Here is a 16533-nt window from a genome sequence, read left to right as displayed (position 1 = left end):
GTGATCACTGACTGTTTTTAGAGGCTTGTTGAGATTAAATAGAACAAGATACAAAGCATTAAAACATGTTAAACACACAACAGACTTAATAAATGCAGAGTAGTTTGGGCCCGGAAGCAGGATTCATCACGTCATCACTTAAAGGTTAGCTTGTGTAGCCTTTAGCATCTTTTGGTTTCAGGTTCCTTAGACAGTCCTACAAGATAAACTCACGCTCACTGCAAGTTTACATTCACACGAGATTCCTAACTTGGAAATTCAATCTCATGTCTTTGAAATAGACCAAACCACCACTCAAAATATTTATCCGCTACTTTGAGTTTCACATTTAGCTATTTACCTTAAAAGTTTAGCTAGTTAATCATCTTCTACTGGTTTATTACTTTAACCAGCTATCAACTAGCTCACTTTATCCAGTTATTTGAACTACAAATTGTTTCAATCCTTCAATTATTTTGTGCCATGGCAATCCTTTTTATTAACAGTTTGAACATTCATTTTGGCTAATACGTACACAGCTACAGAGCCAGTCTGACGTGTAAATGATGAGTTTTGACCCCTCAGCCAATAAAGGACCTCGCCGGGCAGGCAGGTCTGCGACGTGGACACTTAAGTTTGTGGTAACTCAGCCACTGGTATTTTTATGTCATTTCATATGGACTTAGCATCCGTTAGTTTCCAGAGTGGATTTTCTTGTTTCAGTTTAGCTTTAGTTTGGTTTTTAATAATTTCAGTGTTTGAGTCTTTTTCATTACTATGATGTATGAAGGGCAGATGCCAGAGGCAGTATTTAGGAAAATCATTGAAGGCATGACTACGATACTTTTTTGAAAGCAGTTGAAAATCTTGTAGACTCGATAAACACGCCCATCAAAGCCACATCAAACTCACTTCCATAAAACCTTTTATGAAAGTTAATGATACTAAAAGTAAGGATATTTCCTCTGTATTTTTATTTTATGTGACTGCAGTAATATTCTGACCTCCAGTGTATCTGAAGTCAGGAAAGGAGAGGGCTGCTCACCGCCTGTACTATTAACAACCGAGGCACTGAAAGCAGAGAGGCTGGGAAATGGCCCGAGGGTTCAAGCCTGTTTCTCTGCAGTTAGAAGCTGCAAATGACTGCAACAGCGAGGTACAGCACAGTGCAATGAAATCACGGAAAAGCTAATATTTCTCACACCCGGCAGAAAAAGCTGTCTTCTTTACTTTTTTAAACAATATCTGTGTGGATTCATGATTGTAATTACTCTCGTGTGCATTTCTCAGAAGACTGTGCTCTTCACTTCACTCTGCAGGTTTTGCAAGTCCAAGATTACATCAAATGAAGGGTAAGTTGTGCACACCGAGTAATGGCAAAAACATGTAGCTGCCTTGCCCAGAGCATAATTATGATGTATGACAAGCAAGGGTGATAAAAACTCAATAAATTATGAGATCACTGAGTAATTTCAATGATTAGGATTACAAAGAACAAACTGGATGAAGTCAAAGCTGTGTTTTTTTAACCTAGTGTTGTATTCACAGCATATCTGCGACTGAACTGTGTTTATGAAAACATAGTTTGCTCATTTACCTGTGTGACATTTTACAAATGCCTACCAACATCACACGACGTCCAGTCCACAGCTCCCTGATGAATGCAGACTTAGAACATGGTTTATATCTTTGTCTCAAACTGTGAAATTTTCATTATTATTATTCAAACAGCTGAAACTATAAAATGATAAAGACTCTTAAACAGGCTGCCCTTCACATCAGTGGTCACGGGAAACAATTATCCACTAATAAACACATATTTAACTTTGTAGAAACTTTGAAAAAACTAAACTTATCATTTAGTACCACTCAGTATCTATTAGTCTTTAAAGACACGTCTGTGTGCGTCAGGCAGCTTAAGCATGAAAAACATCCCTGCACTCTGATATTTGTGATCGTTTTTTACCAGATATAGTTTATTGTGGCAAAAGCACAGTCACCCAACAGCTGAGCTGTAGGTTTTTGCCTAAAGCTGTCTTTACACATGCACTGTATGTCCAGTTTGTTTCTAGACTACATCGTGCCTTTATGGTTCATTATAAAATAATAACACAATAAGATACCCCAGAGGAACAGAGAATAGTTTTCACATTATTTTATCACTGGTGAGAGTAGAAACTAAAATGACTGCAGCAGAGAGCAGCACAGACAGCAGTGGGTAAAGTGGATCTATTTTTTCGATTATCTGATGGGACTTCTCAAAGACAGAGGACAATTTTCTCTGCAGAGTATTAAGAGCCAGCGTATACGTCACGGCAGCCTGAGCTCGGTCGATAGCTCATCATTCCCCATCGTGTGGGACGGTAAATCTCCCTCCTGTCTGAGCGGAGAGTGGAGGGCACCAATGTCAGTCCTCCGAGTATGGATGGCTCAAAAAACCAGGACGCGTTCAGAGAGCGGACCGAGTACCAACGCCCACCTTCACGGCGAGCAGGAGTTCAAAAGCTGGAGATTTCTTTGGCTTTTTGAACTTATTGAGGGATTCTGGTGGAAATTTCACTGCATGCATTTGGCAGTCTGAGACAAAATTAAGCTCAGTTTCACTGATGGGTTTGGAAACTCATGCTCCATCACCAACATCAGCATACAGCTCGCGTTCCTCAGATCCCACACACACAGCGACATGCCACAGAGTTTCAGAAAAGCCTTATTCATAAATCATATTGATCAGAAAGGAGAACTCATGGAACGTCGTGTAGTGTGGCCTTCTGCGCGTTACCTCCTTTCTTTATATTGTGCTTCCAATGAGCCAGACTTTGTCTGAGGGTCGTTCATAGTTTCCTTTGTCTGCCTTTCCGCTCATTTTCAGTCCAGTCAGGAATAAAGTAATTTCCTCGGCATGCTGTGCAGTGTGCCGGGTGAGTGCAAGACAAAAGAAGAGGTGGCAGGGAGGGCTGTGCCGTACCGTCCACGACAGAAAAATGTCATATCACTATATTATTGCGATATCATCAACAGGATGCGTTTATGTTCCAAGACGAGCCCGGGCGTGTCTGAGAGCCGCGGGAGCCGTGTGGAACCTGGTGATGCGTGACCCACACATCGCTCTCCACATGACAGGAAGAGCAAACGGTGGATGGAAAGCACTGAAGTGGTTGCATAGTGGAAAAGCAGGGCTTCGGGCAGCTGGTTAAAAAGCTCAGCCCAGACGGAGAAAACATTTTCAGCTTTGTTGTGTGACAGTACTGCGCAGCTCCTGAGGAGTCACAGGGTTCAGTTACTTTAACAGATATCTGCTGCTTTTACTTTAAATGTGCCCCCAGCTGCCTTTGTGCTGACGGGCACTGTGACATAATGCTGAGTCACTACTATTACACTACCGTGGTGCTGCTGCCACCTCATTTCAATACACACACACTGCAAAAGAGGAAGCGTGTCATCACTGACACAATGAAGCTCACTGGAAAAGAAAGATGGAAATGACCTTCGCTCACTTCCACTTACAAATGCTGATGTGTGCAAGCATCAAACAATACTTTCTTAACTTCCACAGAAACATCGTTATCGCACATTTGATGTATCCTAATATCAGGCTACATCTCTCTGCCTAACATCCATCAGATGAACAGTATGTGAAAGTCACGTCCTTGAGAAATGGATAAACAGGAAAAATGCATCTTCAGTTGATCCACCTACTGTTCACTGAAGCCTCATCGGGAACAGCATCAGTGGAAGGGTGGATGTCACGAAGCATTTTATAAGGAAGGGGAAAAGGCTGAGGTATGCCACGTCACACAGGAACTGAGCTGAGAATCAGTGGCAACGTCTGATGGAGCCACGGATCCAAGTTTACATTTTTTGGGCTGAAATCATCGTCAATGTCAATCGTCCGACAGGGAGTCGATATCTACATGGTGGAGGCTGCGTCAGGGTTTGGGGCAGCAGTGGTGTTGGATCCAGATGCAGTTTTCAGTTTTCATCTTGACAGAGAAAAGAAGAAAAAGCAGCCGAGATCCAAAGAAGAGCCTTCAAGAGACCCAGAGAAAAGTACAAGAACACTTCAAGAGTTCAGGCTGTTCAAGAATAAAGACGCACACACCAAATATTGACTTTCCAGCTGTTCCATGCCTGTTTGCACAGTTCAATAAACTGCTGCACCCATTCTCCAAGCACAGTCTAAAGAAATGAGGCTTTTGCACAGTCTGTAACTGTAAGCTGGTGCATAACTAACTGTTTGTGAATTCAGTTCCTCATTTATTTGCTGTACATTAATAGCATATTTTATAAAATGTCCCAACTTGCCCAGTTTCCCACTGGTGCGTCATGGAAAGGAACCAGGGAATCTAATACTGTCAATTTGAATATATTGAAATTAGCAGACAAATAAGTCCGAGATTAGGGCTCAAGTTCAGTCCACTGAGAATCAGCCACACCCTGGTTGTAGTGGAAACATTCAAAACAGCAACAAAACAGCAAAATAGCTGTGAAATAAGAGTTCTAATAAAGTCAACTCTCTGGGCTGGATGACTTTGGATTTCAAGTTGAATCAGGTCACAAGGAAACTTGAGTTTCTGAGCTGACACCACTCCAGGCAACGGTGACACTGTAAAGTGTTCGGGTAGTGTAGCAGTGGAGCAGGTTCCACTATAAACAATCTGGTAAAAGTAAGGAAAGCCTGATTTGCATGAGGAAATTTAAGCCATGCTTCAAAGTCATGGCACCAAAGCCCACGCCTGCACTCCGCGTTTGTCACTAACAGAAGAAACAGTAAAAGATAGATTGGGTCGGTTTTTGTGCCGTTTTCCTACTTTCAGAAACAGCTAGAGCAATTCCATCCCAAGTCACCAGTGCTGTGCTGTAATAGATGGAAAAAGTTATTATGCAGTGAGGATTGCACCACTCCACCCCTCTCTGACCTTCACCTCCCTCAAACTGCAACCGGGGTCACAGTCTGAGGGAACGGGAGCTTTGATTGAGAGTTTTGTTTCCAGTTTGGCACAAGCAAGGAGACTGCACTGAACGCATATCAGCACTGGGTGGAAAAGCCTGCGACAGACACGTTTCCACACAAACTGGGTAACCAGAATCCTAACAGGGGAATAACAGTGCAGTCTATTAGGTGGCGACTTCCTGGACAGTTAGGGTCTCAGATCCCCGAGCGGTACATCTGAAAATGGAGACTGACACATTTTAATTAGCAGGGTCATACTTACAAAGGAGACGCAGGCAGCCAGCAGCAGGATCCTCACCAAGAGGTCTTCAAACTGCTCCACCACCAACTCCCACAGGGACTTGCCTGAAATGTTTAAGTACACATTGCACACCTCGATGCATCACACTTGATTTAACGTTGAAGGCTCTCGCTGTAAAGACGTGTGTCCTGGAAAGACGTGTTGACATTAGCTCTCTAATACTGATAAAACAAGACCAATGCTGTATCTACAGTGTTGTGTGTCCATGGGTGGGTAGCTGCTATAGTGGACACTGCCAAGATTACCCCTCAGTCAACAACAAGAAAGAAAGAAAAGATCCCGGCTCAGGATACTTCATTAAGCACAGAGAGGAGGATCACAGCTCAGTGCAAAAATCAATATTTACCTTCTTCAGCTGGGAGCTCTGTGGATGTCACGCGGTGCAGGTCGTAGAAGAGTCGAATCGGCAGGGCCGAGGCGGAGGAGAAAAACAAGAAGAGAGCAGTTAATACGTTTGATTACCTCAGTGTGACTTTAAGATGCACGGACACGCACAAATTGCTCTGTTGAATTGTTCCGCTTGGTTACGATGATTAAACGCTCCGCGCAGTGAGGCAGGACAGCGACGCCGTTGTTTTTCCAAGCCGAGGACTACAGGACGCAATCACACGTCTACTGTTGTGATGACCTGCAAGTCCAATTCTAGGATCAGCCACTCATGGAAGTGCAGCTCGGGATGTTTTGCACAGCGAATCACAGACCACCAATCACCTTTGACTGCTCGTGGTGATGTAACGGCTAACCAGACTCAGTCTCGCCACCTCACAGATGTTTCATGACGAGCGTTTCTTCACTAAGACTGAAAAGCCAAGTTATAAAACTTCAGTTGATATTCTTTTGGAAACCCATACCCACCGCCTGTTAATCAGATATTTCTGAAGGCCCGGGCGACCTCTGACTGACCTCATTATCAAGTCACTGCTGATTGCAAACAGGTTATTCAGTAAGCTGACAGTCGTATATGGGAGACACTTTTTTTGCTCAAAACTAAACTAAATTTTTTAACTAACTTTGTTATAAACGTCCAACCTCATGAATCCCTGCAGCTTCCATGCTGTTTCTGAGCGCGGCAGCAAAGCTCCCGATGCTAGTGTAAGTTAGATTAGACAGAGTGATTGCAATTATAACGAATCTATCCAATGAGCCACTTCAGTTCAGAAATAAGATTAGCTTTATAATAAAGGTAATCTGTGTTAGTTTATCAAGGCAACAGGTTGCTCTCAGCACTGGTGCACATTCTGTTTACTGCACCAAACCCTTTTGTTCATCCACGAGCTAATATCCCACAAAAACAATCACCAAGATTTCAGCACGTTGCTCCGTTCTGTAACATTTTCTTGTCATTTTCAGGCTTAATCAACATTTCAAAGGAGAAATTGTTTGTTTTTTGGCATTCCGACATCCCCCCACGTACATGAGTCAGCGGCAAGAGTAGAAAACACATCAGTCATGTTCTAAAAATGCTCCAATTGACAAGCACTGTTGATCAGTGTCACCACAATGAGACAAAAGCATAGTTGCCGTGTTTGTCGGGCCCATATCGGGTCCAGTGCAAAGTTACGACTGAACAGGTCGGACGTAGCAAACGACCTGAGGATGCATCACTGGACGCGTTTGCTTCGGCGGGATTAGTTATGAATTCTTTCCAGGAGAGTGTGCGTGTTTTCTTACCGACTAAGGGAATCAAAAAAATATTATTCTTTAATCCACTCCTTTTAAGTGAAGCTTTTTCTGCATATAAAATAAGTAAAAGCTTGAATTACAGCCCTCATTACAGAATGACTGTGGAAAAGCAGCTATACTTAGAAGGCAGTGGGCTGCAGCTCTCAATAATAGCAGCATTCTCCTTTAAGCAGTGGAAACCCCGTGTTTCTCTGCATGCTCTGACCACACTGTGCAACACGTGTGTCTAATGTGTAGAGAGGAACTGGAAAGAGGCCGTGACACGAGGCCTCGGCACTCCTTCCACTCGCTGGCGCAGAGAGAAATAAACTGTGTTTTTAGGTGGAGAAGAGATGCTAAAAGCAACCGGGGAGCATGCCAAATTAGATGAAAAGGCTCCTTTATTTACTTTAATAAAACTACACACAGGCCACCACTTCAATGTCCACTTGATAAGGTTTGATAAGGTCAAACATGCAGCTGATCTGTTAGCATTTCTGTATTAGAAAACAACCATCTTGCGGGGGTTGACCCTCACACTGTGGTCAGCTCTCTCCGCTCCACAAAACACCCTCCTCAGACTGTGTATTAATAGCTGATGAGTCACTGTGAATAGCTTTTCTAACCTGCCATCTGAAGGGTTTTCTGAGTGCACTCTGCCAGCAGCAGCAGAAATGTGGAGAAGTGGGTTCTGCTGTTTTCCATGCTCCACCAGTGTGACATAAGCCTCTTTCCCCATAACTGTGCCTCCCCGGTTGTATAATGTTTTTATGGCAGACAGGCTGGCTGTGACCCGACTGCATGAGACAAAGACGGGCTGACTGAAAGGACGAGACAGACACGAGGGTGGGGGATACAGCGAGGAAAAGAGATGGAGGTGTTGAACGGGGTTCCCCGGCTTCCCTCTGCCAAGGATTCCCTCCCAGTCATCCGGGCTCTGTCAACGCGAGGCTTGCCCAGGCACATTCCTGAATACTGACTTCACCTCTCTCCTCATGTCCCCACAGCACCTCCCCACCTCCTCCTCCCTTCTCCCAGCCCAGACAATGAATAAAAGAGGCTGTTTACGCAGAACAGAAAAACTGAGCAGTGCCTAGAAGAAGGGAGACACTTCCTGGAGACAGTTGCCAACAACAGCAACAGTGAGATGCTCTCTGTGTTCAGAGCATCAGGAAGCAAAGCAGGAAACAGTCCGTCTTTCTTTCTGCACTGCAAACAATCTGCCGATAAAGGATCTCACAGTCCGAGCTGCCCCCCCCTTGCTCTGAGTCCATTAACAAATTACAGGCCAGATCATTAAAACCCCCAGTAAACATCACATCTGAGTGTGTTAAGCAGTGTTAACAAGCCAGAATCCAGGCTGACTTGTGAAAACTACAAACACAACAAAGTTTTCAGCAGTTACCATGGCGACTTGACTCATGAAGACTCCTTGAAAACAAGTGCGTTACAAGGTAATGTGCAAGTGTCTGTCAAAATTGACCAAGAATAACTATTATGCAATCAGTGGGACCTTGATGTAGCATGCAGGCACCAAGCCCCCACACATTCTCATGTAGATAAGCTCACTGCTGGCCTGCTACTAAAACACCATTAGCATGCAGACAAGCAGACACACCTCCGAGCACACAGCTTACAGTCACCCATCGATTGAGGAGGAGCACGGGGGTGAAGGAGAAAGGAGTATGGAGGCAGTGTGGTGAGGCGTGTACTAGCTGAAGGATTCGGCTCCATCCACTAACCCTGAATGCAAAACAGGTCTATAAATAGCATGATGGTAACCCCTAATGATAGCTTCCTACATCCACTAAATGTGTTGTCCCACTGGAAAAGGTCTGAATGCATTAACCGTATCAAATGTGAATGATAAATGTACTTCATTCTCCACCCTAACATCATTATCTCCGCTGCACAGAAAACACTGCAAGTGACTGCAGAACAGACATCCGCAGTCTGATAATGTCAAAGTTTCTCTCCTTTACATAAATATCGACAGAGGGCTTCCCTATTCTGAGGAGCTCATATCGAACTACGTTACGTGGGCGAGTATCAGCGACCATCTTTAGGAATCCCTGACCTCTGCCAGGCAACCCTAAAGATCTGCTACCACAGGAACAAGAGCAGTGATGCTAAAGTTACTACAAGAACATCAAGTCCTCACATACGGCCGATGTTCAGTCATTTAAGCCCCAGAAATCGTTCATAGTGGATTAAAGCTGCTCCGCTCAAACAAAAGAAGATTAAGTCAACACAGCCAAGCTAACTGTGGTGCTTTGAGCTAAACGCCAATGAGAACACGAGGATTCTAGTGTAGCATGCTAATGCTATTTAGCAGCACGCAACAAAGCTGAGGGGAGCAGCTGTTTAGTCACAAACAGTGAAAGTAGTCGTAGAGTGTTGGAGCTGCAGAAATGGTGACCGTGTAGTTAGAGGAAAAGTCTGATGACTTCTGAAGTGACAACAACTCCGTTTGAGAGAAGCATAGAAATGTTCACTGGTGACCCAGCCAAAATGTGGCTTTTCCCCAAAATGCAAATTCCCACACAAAGAAAAAGCTAGAAGAGAGGGATTCCTGCTACTGGAACTGGCAACATCTTGTCAAATTTTGAGCCAACCCAAATTGGCTCAATGTCACATATATTTGATTCAGTTATTTGAAACAGTATTGGACCAATTTCTGAAGTAGTGAATCCTTTAGCCTGCAGGCATTCAAACATCAGTGGAAGCACAGCTCAGTTTCTGTAAAGTTTTTATTGCCGGCAAAAATTCTGCTGTTCTTTGAAATATTTCAGGAAAAATCCTGAAATATAAAGTTAGAATAAGTCAAGATTTCTTGAGCAACAAAGGACCAAGTTTTCCCTAACAGCAGAATAAGAACAGCATTAACGTTTTCCCAGTTCACATTATACAAACTTTGTCAAAATAAGTTGGAACAATGGTTTCATTTTGGTGGAAGGAAAATTATATTAACATGCACAGTGGGGACAAAAAGGACGTAGGATGTTCTGCTCAATACAATTTGGCATTAGCTGCGATGATATCGATTAACCGATAGAGTCGTGATTCTTCCCCTGCTGAGCCCACAGAGGAGAAATACCATCAGCTGTCAAAGCTGAAAGGAGATTGGCTCTTTTGTGCAGCTTCTCTCTGAAAGTCTGCGTCATTAGAGAGACTGAATTTAGTTTCAAAGTGGAGATTTTCCTCTTTTCGAGCCAGTTACGACATGAGATTGAGGGTAACGGCCGCTGCAGCTGTCCATTGGCTGCACTGTATCTGACGTCATCAAAGCTGTGGTCAGGGAAAAAGAGAGCAAGTTTTTTCCCTTTGGTTGTTGCACAAGATAGAGCATGCTGAAATCAAACTGTAGCATCATTCTCACGTTCTAAATGCACGCATGCAAGTGTCCTGCTTATTTTACTGCATCGATCATTTGCACGCCATGCTCGACTGAGCCACGAAAGAGTGAAAGTGCTGATGAAGACCAGAGATACGACATCTATATTTAGGCCTTAATGTAAAGAACACTGCTCTCTAACTGTTCACACCCCACGCACACTGCACACTGCTCTTTCTACATCAGATGCAAGTTTAAATAAGCATCCAATAAAGTGCTTTTCCCCACATATTGCCACTAAGTATCTTCAGCTCTGCTGTCAAATTATAGAGGAAAAGGAAGAGGGCCTGTCAACAGAGCAGGACATGCTTGAGGTGATTAGCAAAGAGCCCGTATCGCGTCAGGGCTCAGAGTTTCCTCTTTAAGGTCACAGCTGTGCAAAGAACCATTTTTCGAACATCTCAACAGGCATCTGGCCACCAAACGAAGACGCTGTGGAAAATAGCCAGAAATCCCCAAACGGACAGACTGAAATATCTGTGTATTTATAGAGTTTCTTCTAGGTTTGGAAACCAGAGCGCCACTTCTGTCCAATCACGTGCCTGATAGATTACAACTTCACTGATGTGAACCCTGAAGCAATGGAGGCCACTGAAACTAGTTGAGCGACTTCTATAGGCTGTGTGAATACTTGTGCCCTAGCATTTGAATATATGCTTAACATTGTAAAAGCCCCTTCTCAGCCATGTCTGTGATCCTGCCATCACACCCACCTGCTAACAGCTCATAATCACAGGGACACGATTGTTCTCGACGTCTGAAACGAACCCCAAACAACTGCTATAAATGCACTATTCTCTTCGAACAGTGTGTGGTTATTTTGCCAAAATGATCGGTAGTTTTAACCATCGTATTCAGAAAGGGCCAAAAACAGCTCCTAAAGCAGGTCTGCCTGTGAAGCCAACACTCTGTACTTCCCTTTCCTTCGTACAGCTCTGTTGTTTGGATTGTGGGCCACACTCTGGAGGGTCACGTGCAAGCTGAGCATGGTTATGGTGACATTTTCTTTTTTATTATATACAATATGTAGACAGATAAGTGATTGAGACGCTGGCTCGATGGATGGGTGCATAAAGTGTTGCTAGTAAAGGGCAGAATCGGTGACTGTAGAAACTACTGCAGTCATTGGGTGGAATTAACACAAAAAGCAAGGACGCTCGTTGCATGTGCGTGCAATCACAACTTGTAGGCACACTCAGCTTCATCACGTTTTACTTACAATACGAATGATTTTCTACATGAACGTTCTGCGGTACTAAACTTGAAACTAACGATTAGAATCACAAACTCATCAGGAAAGTGTTTACTCAGATCACAAGCTTCAGCATCCAAACCAGAGGAGGCGCCCCCTGCTGGCCATTGGCTTCACCTTTCAGACTGGGAACTGCTGCCATCTTTTAGATTCAGTCTGTTATTTAACCATTGATCCAACTGTTAGGTTCTAGTGTTCCAGCCACTAATGATCATTAATTGACATGCAGCTGATTATCCATAACCCACGCTGCTCTTGGACGTCCCTGAATGCTATTTAATGACTTTCATGTGCTCTTTACCTCTTTGTGGTATATTTGAAGGCAGTGTAGGCTACAGCACACGCTCTGCATACTGCCCACACTTTGGAACACAAACTCCGTGCATCTCCTCTGTGGATCGGACCGTGCTGTAGCAGAGCATCCAGGCAACGTGTTAGAGCCTCATGACTCAATATCATGTTAACATAAGGGCTTGATGATGAGTGACACATGCAGGGGTGGGAGGGAAGAAGCCGAGACAAGTGACAAGCTAGAACAGGATCACAGTCCCTTAGAAGGCAGCTGGGCAGGCACGCACAGAGCCACTACAACAGGGAAGTGACTCAACACCCCGAAGACTTCAAATTACTTTTCTACAACTTCTCTCAGCCCACACAACACCAACACTGTTACCGCAGTTTAAGTCTCAACTGGACACTTTTCAGACGCGCTCTGCAAAGCGCCATGGTGAGTGTGCCGGCAGAGAGGAGGAGCAGGAAGCAGCGTGTCTCTCACATTTCAAATGGAGGAGAGATTAAGTCAGGCAGCTTTTATATTGATCTGCAGAACAGGAAGAGAAACAGCCCTGTGTGAGAGCGAGATCCTACCAGAGGAAGCTGTAGTTATTATGTGTGGCAGAAACCAGACTGAAGAAACAGCTTAGATAAAGACAGAATCACCTTAGAATAACAACAACAGGCAGCTTCCATCAGTGAAAGTAACCAAACGCTTTAATTCAAACAACTTCAAAGAAGAGAAGAAGTTCAGTGGCATTCATGACAGTTTATCAATCGAACACTTTCGGTTTGCTGCCACCGGCAATTTGACTCGAAGCATTTCCATCTGCGAGCCAGAAAACGCATGTCATTTTGGACACGGAGCAATGGTGGCGCAATGACACGTCATACCAAGTTGTTTAACCTGTAAATGTTGCACAACTATACTCCAGGGAGTGTCGAGTGACATCCTAACACATTCAGGCTATTCTGAAGGCTCTGCACTTGTAACTGAAAAAACAGAACCCATAAAGAAAGGAAATAGAAAAGCCTCACACTGTAAATTAGTCACAGAAGGGGCCTTTGTTCCAAAACAGGAGGATATGAATGAAATCTAATTATTTAACATGCTCCGAGTAAGAATCCTTCTCAATTTAAACATCATTTAATATATTCAATTCCTAAGAAGAAGACTGATGCCATGAACACTCGTTCATTCATTCGAGTGTCAGCTACTTTAAAATGTCGGTTTTTTAAACAAAGAAAGTTTAGAGAGCAAACGTGTCGTTTTTCTGACTCTTCCTAACAATGAGTGCAGCACACAATCACTGAGCACCACAAGTGTGCACCCACACACAGGAGAGACAGACCTGCGACTTCCTCTCTCCTGCTGCATCACAATGATGAAAGTGATAAACTGTCTCACAAATTGAGGTGCTTGCAGCGCTCAACAGTAGTTTAGCTGGATGCCTGTAGTGTGCGTCTCTGTGAATGGAGTTGCAAATAAGCGAGCTGCTGCTAGACCATAAACGGAAGGTGTGAATAAAAGGCCAGCTGCCTCCTTTCTGCAGCACAGACTGCTGTGTAGAAAAGGCTCTCTCCATATGTGGGAGCTAATGTTCCAACAAAGCCTGAGGGCGGCTGCTCCGATGGAGCGCGTTTAAAGTGCTGATAGAAAGCTCACCTGTATTTACGTTTCAGCAACAAGTTACAAAGAAAGATGATATAAATATCAGTAAGGTTTGAACCTGTTGCCATCTACACCACAATCAGGGGAAAAATCTCATACTAGGCCGATATTTAACCTCATGGTGGTTTCCCTTTATTTGTGACCTCCATATTATGCACCGACATAATAGTGCAGGACACAGTCTCATCTCAAACAGCAGAGGCAGTGCAAGAGGATAAAGTCCCACCAGGCCCACGACAGTGTCATCTCGGAGTCAAACAGATCATGTAATCTTCCTAGCGTGTCGTGCCTCCTTACACAGACAGCTGGAGCGACACTTGGACAGCAGCTCGCGTCATTTTCACGTCCTATCTGCCTCCAAACCGAGGCAAACGCTGAGCTCAGACGAATAGTGGAGGATCTCGCATGTTTGGGGTCCCCTGCTAACCAGACAGTGCACACATGTCAGTGGAGGCAAGGTAATCATACCAGCCGCGAGCTGCTTTGAACCAACGTAGCCTGGAACAAAACAGCAAGGCGCATATGAGGCCCTTGCTTCATCTACAAAGTCTGTGGTTTGCGAGCAGAGGGGAAGCAGCAGTTAAGCAGCTGTATATCACTTTGCAGGGACATGCACTAAAATAGTAAACAGACCCGTCAACTCTCCTGCTGTCATTTTTCAACAGCTTTGACTTGGGAAAAAGCACATGATAACCCTTTTGCAGGTAGCCCCCAAAAACTGGGGGAAAAAAGCGGGGGTATTCCCTCCCTCCAGTGTTTCTCTGCAGCGCGCTCACACAAGGCAGGAAGTTCACAGCTCAAAGCGAAAGAGATGTTATCTGTAGCAAGACGTTGCTTTTTTCCATGAAGTCATCACGAGCCCCTGGGTAGAGTCGGCTGGCTGCAACAAAAGGGCTACTGTTCGACTGGCACAATGCGCGGCTCTGCTCAACAGCTTGGCAGCACATGCAAATGACAGGCCGGGAGCGATAGGTGCGTTGGTGTCAGGCCCAAACTCCACACAAAACCACGCAAACACCAGTATGTGTCGGTGCATGTACGCGATGAGGTAGACCTGAACAGGCTTGCTCATGATCAGCATCAGTCCAGCTGAGAGCCTCAATTGAAAGAGGCTTTGACAGGCAGACCTGGCAACCCGGGCCTGGTCCAGTATGTCACTCTGAAACGTTACATGACTTGACCCAGCTACTCCCTCTGTTATTGTGTAATTTGAACTGCAAAGTAGAGGCCCTGTGTAAGAACCACTGTTGAAAGTGAAAACAGGTTGTTCAAGATTTTCAGTGTGATTATTTACGGCACAGACCATGCCCCAAAGCCCGAACTCTGCAGGACAGCCGAGGATGCCCGTCCTCACACAGCTGCGCATACTGTGTCGGTATTTGGTCAGTGGACCCTTCTTTGGTTTTGGTGAGATACAAGCGCGCTGTCTGTCTGCTCACTAAGCCACTTGACATGACTTCAAACCAGACCAGACACGAGGCGACCTCGGGGAGGGGGACTAACTCAAACACAGATGTAGCTGGATTGGTCAGGCTTGCATTACACCTTTCCTTCCCAGACGGGGCTTCTATGTGCTCGCTGCGAGGTGTTTCAACACGGGCATGAGCATCAATGAATGTGCCTCTGACATTTCCACTGACTGTGCGCCTGAGGGAACGGGGCTGTTTTTTACGCGCACGATCTGCCTCAGCTTGAAATATAACGGCTGCTGAGGGATTTCCTGGGAAATGAATCGATATACATCATGACACGCAGCAGCCACGAGCCGCAAATTTAAGAGGGAAATGATTTACAGAGCTACTCACCGTTCGGTCCATATTTCTCCAGGTTGGCTTTGACCTGTTCGAGAGTCAGCCCAGTGTTTTCGTTCACACCGAAGTTGTCTAAAACTTCAGTCGCCGATTTAGTGTGCGCATTTTCCATGTTGGTGTGCCGGGCTTAGATGATCAGACAGAAATGTAGTTCAGTCACATCTATTGTGGGAATCGGAGGGTGCGCGTGCCTGGAGGGTGTACGAGCAGTAATTTCCACCGAAGGACGCGGGAGCGGTCGGTCACCTGTCCCCCCCCCAAGTGAAGAAAACCTCCGGATCCGCGGTTCAGACGCTGCTCTTTCTGTGTTGCTCGACTGCCGCTGCTACTTCATCCCCATCTGAAGGTGTGCTGTGTCTGTGCCGACGCGGACCGCCTCTCGGTTGTTGTGGGCACTCCCTCCTGCCCTCATTGGCTGCGTGTACCTGAGCGCAGACCCCCCCCGCCCGCAGCCACCTCAGACATATCCCCTTGAAATAGGACCCGTGCTCCGTGTGGTGTAATGCGGGTTAATAACTTGTACATACTCTGTCATGGTTGCTGCTCCTTGTAGGGGGTTTGTCTTTTTTTTTTTTGCCTAAACTTCAGCTGCTCATCAGAGGCTGAGTTGAACTTGAACAAGGCGCTGTTCAAAGCGCAGGTTTGAAAGCACAGCACACAAAACTGCTGCTGCTGCGTGTGAGAGACAAGTGCACATAGGAGCCGAAGACTTGAAGTGAAGGGAACTCAGCCCGGATGCAGCTCTGATGCCCGCTGCGCAGTGAGCATGTAGATGCGGTCATTTAGGTTTTTAGCTTAAAGACATGGCCGCCCTGCGCTCCAGGCTCATCCACCGTGGAGCCGAAAGCTGAGATAGAAGAGTGAAACATGTGCAGGTTCATCTGCACATGTTTCACTCCAAAGTTTCTGTTTCACGCGTTGGAATTATTTTTATTTTCTTTTTTTCTCCTTTTTTTGGAAATGACTGCAGCTCCAACTAATAGCTTTGTCAGCATGTTTGGAAATAATTAACTGAAATAGAAGCAGGAGTAAAAAATTAAAGTGTGTTCATATGGATATTAGTTACTACGAGAATGATGAGACAGGAGATCATCTGAATGTGCTGTGGTTTCATTTTCAGGGAGTTAACTGTGAGAAAAAGTTATGAATGAGCAACATTTTCCACATGTTGCAGCTAACCGGACTAAATGAGGTTTCGACTACATTTACCACACAGGAACCCTCTGAAACACAGCTGT

At 45.0% G+C, this 16533-nt stretch overlaps 1 protein-coding gene across 2 annotated transcripts in view; it reads right to left on the bottom strand.

Moving 5' to 3' along the window:
- Positions 1-15664, bottom strand: part of atp2a3 (ATPase sarcoplasmic/endoplasmic reticulum Ca2+ transporting 3) — a 40184-nt gene extending 24520 nt beyond the window's left edge. For both annotated transcript variants that reach the window (XM_085288110.1, XM_085288109.1), the window contains exons 1-3: positions 15290-15664; positions 5578-5595; positions 5193-5275 (exon numbers count right to left, since the gene is read on the bottom strand). In XM_085288110.1, coding sequence (XP_085144236.1) covers positions 5193-5275; positions 5578-5595; positions 15290-15407 — 219 coding nt within the window. In that variant the 5' untranslated portion in view covers positions 15408-15664. The remainder of the gene's footprint in view (positions 1-5192; positions 5276-5577; positions 5596-15289) is intronic.
- Positions 15665-16533: the final 869 nt, after the last annotated feature.

The sequence above is a fragment of the Mchenga conophoros genome, linkage group LG10, assembly GCF_057382185.1.
Source record: "Mchenga conophoros isolate Kocher_MC1m ecotype Shallow Benthic linkage group LG10, M_conophoros_male_GT1.1, whole genome shotgun sequence".
NCBI lineage: Eukaryota > Metazoa > Chordata > Actinopteri > Cichliformes > Cichlidae > Mchenga > Mchenga conophoros.
Note: the sequence above shows the minus strand (reverse complement) of the source record. Positions and strands in the feature narration are given on the sequence as shown.